Raw genomic sequence first — 9,692 nt, forward strand, 5'->3', positions numbered from 1 at the left:
TGTCGTTCGATCGGATTGCCATCCGATCGGATTGCCCTCCGATCGAACGACAATCCGATCGGATTACACTTGGTCATCAACACTTAAATATTTTCAACATTTTCCGAACATATCACTCCTAACAGATTGCCATCCGATCGGATTGACATCCGATCGAATGACCGTCCAGCTGTGAACTTGTTTTCACTGGAAATGTCACGCCGATCGGATCGCCTTCCGATCGAACGACCATCTGATCGGATGACCGTTCGATCGAGCGACCTGAAAGGTAGAGACACTTTTCTGATTTTAAAATGCTACAACGAAAACTTCAAAGCTATCATATACAAACACATCCATCCCAAACGAATGACAATCCGACCGAATGGCCATCCGACCGGATGACCATCCGGATGGATTGCCATCCGATCGAATGACCATCCGTTCGGATTGTCATCCGATCGGATGACCATTCGTTACTTGGCTCACTCTTCATCGTTTAACGCGCCATTCATCGCTTATGCTATCGTTCTGTAATCAGGCTAACTTTCCAGCGCTCCCTTCAATCCAAGACGGTGTTTAGTTACTAAACGCTACCTGTGAGTATACTCGAACCCTTTTTGCTTTACGCACTTTTGGGTGTTACATACGTTATCTATTTCAAATCACAATCGACACACAACGCAAACACTTTTATACGCTGACCGTTACCGCATGCTACGTGTTATTCGATGAATGCTTGTATGTTATGTTTACACAGTGATTGTTGCCTGACACCTTAGCAACGATAGTACTATAGTTTGGACTCGGCACCTGTCGTGGACAGGGGTTGTTAAGGGCTTTACTTCACGTGACCCAGTGGGGATATGTGTTGCGCATTCTACAACTCGCAGTCACGTCTGTGCATACTTCATTGTCGATAACCTACTAGCTTCACTTTGCTACATGTCACATGTTGGTTATGCGTAAACGATTTTCGCTATCTATTATACTATTAAACTTGTATACTCACATTTACACTATGTGTATTGACCTCTATTTTAACGAATGTGACAGGTGTTTAGGATGCATGTGTTTTGCTGCTATGTGGAATCGAGCTAGGATGGAGTCTAGAAACAAACCTAAATAAAATCTGAGTTGTCGGAACACTTGATCTGTCTTTGAGAAAACAATGTCTATAATAACTGCTTTTATTTGATATATTATGGTATGGGACATGATGTTAAATATCCGGTAATTTTAGTTGTTTTGGATTTCTCTTGGACAATCTGTCTCGCTCAGTGTCGCGCCCCGATGTCTCCGCCATCGGTCGGGGTGTGACATCAAGGCAAATAATTAAATTACGATTTTGGCCCCTGTGGTTATATCACTTTTACCCTTTTAGCCTAAAAAGGATTCTTTTAACATCTGGGCCCCCAGCGTCTTTTTTCTAACCCTTTTAGCCCCTAACACTAACCTCATCCATTTACTTGGTTAAAAACTTTTTATGTGCCCAACATTTATGGCGATTAACCTATTTTCACCAACCCACTTAATCCTCTTGATTAAAAAACCCCAAACTCGATTTCATCTTCTTCAACTTATTAAAGATCAAAGTGGGCCTATTCAATAATTTATACCTCAAAATCATGAATATACGACATAATCAATTCAAATACAAAGCACAATAATGTCAAGATGATTCAAGAAATGCTTGGGATAAATGTTATTCAATCTCCATAAACTGATGAAACCCGAAGGTGAGAATAAATTCATAAACCCTAAGTAACAATTTAATAAAATTGGGGCTCAAATTGAAAAATTTGAACAAATACCAGCAGGATATTTAATTAGCAGCTAGGTTGAAATCAATGTTCAATTATCTAAAAGAAAAACAAAAAAAATTGGGGTTTCATGTAAATCTTGCTAGACCAGTTGAGCTCAAGTCTTTATCCAAAGAACACATGCAAAGAATTAAGGATTTCAAGTAACCCACACGCAAGTTACCGATTTCGAATTATCAATTATTACATATCAGATCCAACTCGGCGAACTGGTGTTATGGTGGCCGACAGTAATGGTGGCGGTGCGGTGGTGGCTGGCTCGATTGGTGGCATGTGGGATGGTGATGAGTTTTGGGTTTGGGATGCTCAAATGAAGAAGAAGATGCTCATGTTTTTTTTTTTTGTTACTTGGGTTATCCAATGGCCTAGTGGTGGAGTGACTTGGGTTATCCAATGGAGACCCAAGTTCAATTCCCATTAGTGTCACTTTGGTGGCCACCGACACCCGCTTTAAAGCCGGACCGAGGACACTCGAGGTCTCGGGTTCGAAACATGTTTCTTACCCCTCTTTGATGGCTATGGGTATTTGCCGCCAGGGATCCTTGTCGGGTGGTGAACTGGGAAGGGAGATCCCTTCCGCGGTCAGGGGTACCGTGCAACTACCCTTGTTAGAATAAGATAAAACTTACAAGGGATAATGCAGGGATTTTTTTTTCGTTTCTCATTTTAAAAGATACAAACAATGTTTCTCTCTCTCTCTCTCTCGCTAGAATTTTGGATTTCAATTTTGGTCGCCTGGATGTCCAGAGGAAGAAGAAGATGGTTGTGAAATTAGGGTCTGGGGGTTAAAAGCTGAAGAAGTTGAAGTGAAGTGCAGGGATCTTTTTTTTTTATAAAGATATTTAAGTGGGGTAGGTTAAATGACATAATCGCCCCTCATGTGAGGGGCACATGACCAAGATTTAACCAAGTAATTGGACGGTGTTAGTAATAAGGGCCAAAATGGTTAGAAAAGATAACGTTAGGGATACAGATGTTAAAAGATTCCTTTTTGGACTTATAGAGTAAAAGTGAATTAACCACAAGGGCCAAAATCGTAATTTACTTTACAAATAATCTTCAAACCATAGGGATACATATACTTAGATATTAGACTTAGGGGCTGTTTGGTTACTTTGGTAGCCTCTGAATGGTCATTAAGAGGCTACCTCTTAATGGAATCATTAAGAATTTTACCAATGAGAAGGTAGAAGAATGTGACATGTAATGATTTACCATTCAGATGTTACCTCTTAACCATTCAGACTTGAGGTTACCTCTTATTCATTCAGAGGTTTTAAACCATTAAGAGGTAGCATCTGAATGGTCATTAAGAGGCTACCAAACAGCCCCTTGGTATTTTGGGCTAATAAATTGTATATAGTTTAAACATTATTATTTTTATTTAATAATTAATTAAATTAACGGTTTATTCGGTTAACCAAATATACCGAATAAACCAAATTAAAAAAATGTGGATCCAAAAACCATATTCACAATTTCGGTTTCGGTTAGAAACCAAACTAAAAACCGAATTCGTTGTTCGAATCAGTTTATTTGATTACGGTTTTGTTTACGATTTTTATTTAGTTACAGTTTTTTCTAAACATCCCTGACCAAAAGTATATCCACACATGTTTTACATGCCAATGATATTTTGGGATCAAAAGGAAAAAGAAAAACAATAAAAACGAAAGTAATTTTTTTTTTTTTTTTTTTTTTTTTGTAAAAAAACAATCAAGTCAAGTAAAATTTAATAATAGTTTAGATTAAAAAATAAAAATAAAAACTCTTAAAAAAAGAGGTGCCAAGGAAATTCAAAAGGAAACTTAAGAAATAAAAAAAAAATAGTACTCTACCCATGCGGCTTAAGCATTGGGGTGGCCTGCCATGCCGATGTCTCTTATATCGATCTTATAGTGATTAAAATAAGAAAATGTGATGTAAATACTACTTACAAATGATAATATAATTATAGTTGTTAAAATAAGAAAATGTGATATAAATACTACTTACAATTGATGATATAATCATAGTGATTAAATTAAGAAAAGGTGATATAATTTATAATACTATTTACAAATGATAATATAACTAGCATTTGTATTTATCAGTATTTAGAGCCCAAGTTAGAGTTCTTCAGATTTTCATTCTGTAGCATAGAGAGGCCTCAAGAGAGTGGGATGTAGGCAACTATCCCAAAAGGATAGAGAGGCCGCTTCCGCTTAGACCCGGCTCCAACATCATATCCACGACATACGAGTCAGAAAAATCATACATAGCCAATTACTCAATTAGCCATAGTGTTGGTAAGTGCAAGTAATAAAAACAAGTCACAAACTTAATTACTACTAGCAAGTAGAGGACATTTGGTACCAATTAAGATCAAACGATATATACATAGGGTTCCCTTTCCATAGTATCCATTCAGGTAATTCCAGTCTAATTACAAGACACATAGTGTTGGTAAGTGGTAACAATAAAAACATGTCTCAAACCCAGTAAGTAGGGGAGCACACGTGATACAAATTCCGCTAAGAAAAACATCAAACGGATGCACACACATGAGTGTTTGTATATGCACTTCCACACCCATAACAAAACTCATGCCCACACCTGCAATAACAAACTCGTCATCAATCAATCATATACAAGTTGTGCTAAACGTCCCTCATCCCCTACATCTTTTTCTTATTTAAAGACACACGATCAAATTGATTTGACGTCTTCAAGGGGAGTACGATGAAAAATATAGGGGTGGGGTACGTTTAGTCAAAAATCGAAATCCCTTTACCTGCACGAAATGTGTTTACATCCATCAACTTTCTCCACAAAAAACTTGCACTTGGAGCACCTCATCCAGTTTTTGTTCTTGGCAAGATCCATCAACAAGTTATCTTCTCTATTCGACTCACCCTTCTTCCAACTCTCAAACTCACCGCAGCTCATCCCGCAATGCCACACCACCTTACACTGCGCGCAAAACAGTCTGTTACAGCTCGGGCATTCCGATACCGTCACCGCTTCCCCACCATCGTCCACCATCATTGCCGAACAGTCTTTAAACGGGCAGTAAAATTTCTCCGAACCCATGATCAGAGACTCGCACAGAATGCTCTCCCATCGTTCTAACACTTCTTTTGGAACGATAGATTCACAGTCTTGAGGCCCTATCACCTCTTTGCAGTTTAGGTCGGGACACTTAACCATGGTTACGTTCTCCTTTATTTTGGCTGCTACGTATTCGCGGACGCAGTTTGTGCAGAAATGATGACCGCAGACCTTAGTGTTTTTAAACATTTCGGATGCTGTCTTCGGTTCCAAGCAAATGGCGCACACGCTCTGAGTTGCTTCAGGCTTGGATGATGATGAACACATAAAACGTATAAATGATTCATCAATGCATATGGGTCGGGTCACACATCAAACAAATAAATTATATAACTGAACAATATACAATTAATTAAACTAGATCTAGAATTCTAGATAGGGCTGTAAACTAGGGGTGCCAAATGGGTCGTGCTCGCGGGTTGGCGGGTTCAACCTAACTCGAACCCCAAAATATTATAAGAAAACGAACACGATCCGAACCTGAAAATCATGCCATACATATGAACCTGAACACGACTCGAATATTCGCGGGTTGACCCGAACACGACCTGTTCAACCCGAATTTTTTATTTATTTTTTTTTTTCGCAAAATAATATATTAAAATTAAAATTTTACTACAAAAAGCCCAAATGTATATAATACAATTGTATTTTAATTATAAAATCTTATGTTAATTTCTCTTTTAAGTTAAATATTGTAATTGTTAAATATATTGGTATATACTATACATATAAACAAAAGAAATATTTTAACATAAAAAATGCAGAGTTTATAATCCGGAGAATTTGTAATTTGTATATATACGAGTTGATGCCAACCCGCGCGTTGCGGCGGGACATAATTAAAGCATAATAACATATAAAAAGCTTTTAAAAACTGACCAAAAGTGTGTGTGACCCGACCTGACCAACCCATTTAATCGCACATGTTGACCTTTTTACCCGACCTGCCTAAACCACCCATCTTAAACATTTACCATGTGTCACAATTAATGTCCTAATGGGTCGTGCCTCCTAATGTGATCAAACGAATCTTCATATTCTCACAATTAGAAACTAGCCCACGCAATGTACAATATGCAGGTTCTAAATGGGCAACATGGTCGTGGGTCGGATATAAACTGCTCAGAGGACAACATGGTCATGGGTAAGCCGGTTTAGATGAAATATGGGTCACCTGATTTGGAGCAAACATGTGCTTCAAGGGGAAATATGGCACATGGGGATATGGATGAATAATATTTAGTGGGTTGTTTTCGTTTGTTCTTATTTCCTATATAAGCAATTTTACATTCACTTTTTTTATTCATCACTTGTAAATCTCTTTTGAAGTGTGATAAAGTAGATCGTTGCAAGTATGTGTTTGGATATGTATGTGTTAGCCAAGGCCTGAACCAACAAATCATACAAATTATCTGCTGTTCATTAAAGAATCTATCCATTGTTCTTGGTTACTTGAACTAACTGCTTCACTAAGAGACAAATGGCTCTAGGACACTTTCAACAATCAAAACAAAATATTCTACAAACGACGACAAAATGAAGCACAAACCTGAAGACTGATTTTCAAACAACACGAAGATTGGGATCTTTTGAAACAAAAGTGTTGTATGTAAAATTGTAAACCAACTTTCTTTTAAATCAACAAAGATGTCCAGAACCGAACTACCAGAAACTTGAACGACAAACCCAATTAACACCCTAAATACTAGGCAGTTAAACATATAATAAGGAGACCTTTTTGCCTAGAATACTGCAAATCATGCCAATATTCAAAATCAATATTGAATACAACCAATTAAATGAAAAAAAATACGCATAAACATAAAACTTAAAGTATGTGAGATTGCCGGAAGGGTCGGTCACAATTTCAACGAAATCAACATCGGAATCGTCGGCGTCGCGATCTGACAACAATTCTAGTGATATTTCGGTGAGAAAGTAATCACCGTCACCGGATTATGGAATTACGGTTGGAAAATGATAATCATGGAAATGAATAAAGAGAAGTATTTAGGGGTTATGAAAGGGTTTGGTAATCTGGTATCCGACTATCGGTGCGTTGGTTACTTTCCGGCAAGAAATTTGTGTAAAGTTGGGTTTCTATATATATTAATATTGTTTTTCCTACCGGCGCGTCGGTTACTCTCCGAAGCGTATGACGTTGGTAATTGCATAATTGTATAATTATATGAACCGAAACGTCGTCCCTTTTCTTACCGACGCGAGTTCAGCGATATTTGGTTTAAACCGAAGCCAGTTGGTTTTTGTATAAGTATATAATATTACAACTTGGGCTTTGATTAAACGGGCCAAACCAATAAGCAAATGAGTCAGCTAATGAGGGAACTTACTTTGGTGTTTTGAAACGTTGTTGTCTTTGCATCCATGCAAATGTCAGACATGCTCTGAGTTGTTTCAGATGTTGTGAAAACTAACGGCTGCTTCGATGATGATGCACAAGAGTTTACTGTTGACGTGCTTTGATTTGGTGAAGGTTTTAGTAATAGCGAGCTGGATACGAGTGCCTCCTGAAGTTGCAGTTCTTCGGCATATTTTTCATCAGATATAGGAAAGGTTTCGTCATAATCGTGAAGAGCAGAGAAGTATGAATCATCGACATTGTCAATGTGGTGAAGTTGAGAGCTTGAACTGCTAGCCATGTTGCACTTGTGTATTTGCTCTACAGTTGATCAAAGCATATGCGTCAGGTAGGATAAAAGACGCGCCGAATGAGCACATAATACAAATAGAAAAAATACAATTAAACGTTAAGTAAAGTATATCAAGAAAACAGAACAAAACTTTTAAACATATATATACTTAGGGCTGCAAACGAACCAAACGAGACCTTGTTCGTGTGCGTTTGTTAAAGAATATATGTGTTCACAGACGGTTCATGAACACTTACCGAACGAGAGTTTATGTTCGTGTTATAAACTTGTTCGTGTTCTTTTATGTTTGTTTGTTAATGTTAGACAATGAACGAAACGAACATTGATGAATACAAATGGAAATAAACAAACACAAACACGCATTCATGAATAGATCATATAAGACACTAACACTTATTAAATGTTTTATTTGTCAGGATCTTGAAATATTTTAATAATATATAAAAACAAAACACTAATGAACTATCGAACACAAACGAACACGTTACCGAACGTTCACGAACATAAATGAACGAACGCGACCTTTGTTCATGTTTGTTCATTTAACTAAACGAACGGAATTTCTTGTTCGTGTTCGTTTGTTTAATAAACGAACGAACACAAACGAACTTCCCGCCAAACGGTTCATGAACTGTTTGTTCGCCAAACGTTTGGTTAGTTAACAGTCCTATATATACTAATCAAATCAAAGTAATGTGAATGATCAATTGGCTAGTTTCAACTGTTTCTGCAAGCAATCAAGTGAATCTACTACTGGCATGTAACGTTCAATTGGCAGGAAGTTGAGTTATATTCAACGAATGAACAAATAGAAACCATGTAGATGAACAAACGAGACATTTGTTCATGTCTTTATATAAACATTTAATAAACGAACACAAACAGTAGGCTTAAGTGTGAGTGTTCATTAGGTTAAAATTAAATAAAGGAACAAGCACAACTCATCATTGATCATTCACACATGTAACTAAACACCTATTAACCAAACTCAAACGCAAATATTAATCGGCAAACCACCACCGACAGACAGTAAACCTAAAACACAGTCATCAATCACAAGAGTTTGAGTGAAGAATGAAATCGAAACAAGAGAAAGTTGATGCGTACCACACCAGAGAGTAGCGGTAGAAGAGGCGTCACCGGCAATGATAGATTTCTACTGCGGTGATCAAAGAAACAAACCCTTACACGTCTTTTCTAAAAGGGGTTAAACCGCGTTTTAATTGGCTGCACTTTTCATATTTTCACCATCTCGCATAACAGGTCCCTCTACTTATTATTGCTTTGCCATTTTTGCTTTTTAATCTATATATCATACATTGGTGTGCATGATTCGGTTTTTGAGCAAAACTAAAACCGAAACTGAAATATCGGTTTTCGGTTTTGTTTTTTTTTGGTTTTTGCGTCGGGTCTTTTCTTTTTTGAACAAAATTATGTATCATTCAAAAAATAAAAAGTATAATTTAAAATATAAGAATCTTTCTTATATGTTTTCATTTAAGTTGTTGTACTTAGACCACCCGTAACCGGGTGCTTTTCATCCAAAATAATGCCCACACACGCCCCAAAACGCCGGGACGCCGCCCCCTAGGCGTGTTCAGGCGTTTTCTCCGGCAAAAAATGAGTTGGCATTTTTTGAATAACGCTGGAAGGGGCAAATGTGGACCAATGAGAAAGGGGTAACGGCTAGTTGGGCTAACGGCTAGTTTTTTATTTTTTTCCTTTTTTAACCTCTCACCTATATATATATATATACACACACTTCTAAAAATTTTCAAACCAAAACACTTAAACACTCTTATACAATACCTCCAATTTATAAAAAAACATGGATTCCCCTAATTCCTCGTCCATCATGAATTATTGCTATAGAGAGTTTTTTTGCGGATGGCGATGAGTCAACCGATGAGGAGGTCGAGCAAAAGGCGGTTACGAGTGCTTGTCAACTAGCGGTGAGATATGTGAAGCAATGTCGCCGGCCCGAACCTTAAATTAAAACAAGAGATTATATTGAACGAGACCGACGCGCGGCACACGATCGGTTGATGAAAGATTATTTTAATGAAGCGTCGACATTTTCGAACCCAGAAATTTTTAGGTTTCGTTACCAAATGAGTATCGTTTG

The 9,692-nt window shown here is 37.5% G+C and overlaps 1 protein-coding gene across 1 annotated transcript; it reads right to left on the reverse strand.

Moving 5' to 3' along the window:
* Nucleotides 1–4,140: 4,140 nt before the first annotated feature.
* On the reverse strand, nt 4,141–8,829 carry LOC110908264 (probable E3 ubiquitin-protein ligase RNF144A). The gene is made up of 4 exons (XM_022153180.2): nt 8,675–8,829; nt 7,247–7,575; nt 4,576–5,138; nt 4,141–4,397 (listed from the first exon to the last, which is right to left on the reverse strand). The coding sequence occupies exons 2-4, from the start codon at nt 7,553–7,555 to the stop codon at nt 4,328–4,330; spliced, it is 942 nt and encodes a 313-aa protein (XP_022008872.1). The 5' UTR covers nt 7,556–7,575; nt 8,675–8,829; the 3' UTR covers nt 4,141–4,327.
* Between the last annotated feature and the right edge of the window lie 863 nt (nt 8,830–9,692).

Source organism: Helianthus annuus, chromosome 14 (genome assembly GCF_002127325.2).
Source record: "Helianthus annuus cultivar XRQ/B chromosome 14, HanXRQr2.0-SUNRISE, whole genome shotgun sequence".
NCBI lineage: Eukaryota > Viridiplantae > Streptophyta > Magnoliopsida > Asterales > Asteraceae > Helianthus > Helianthus annuus.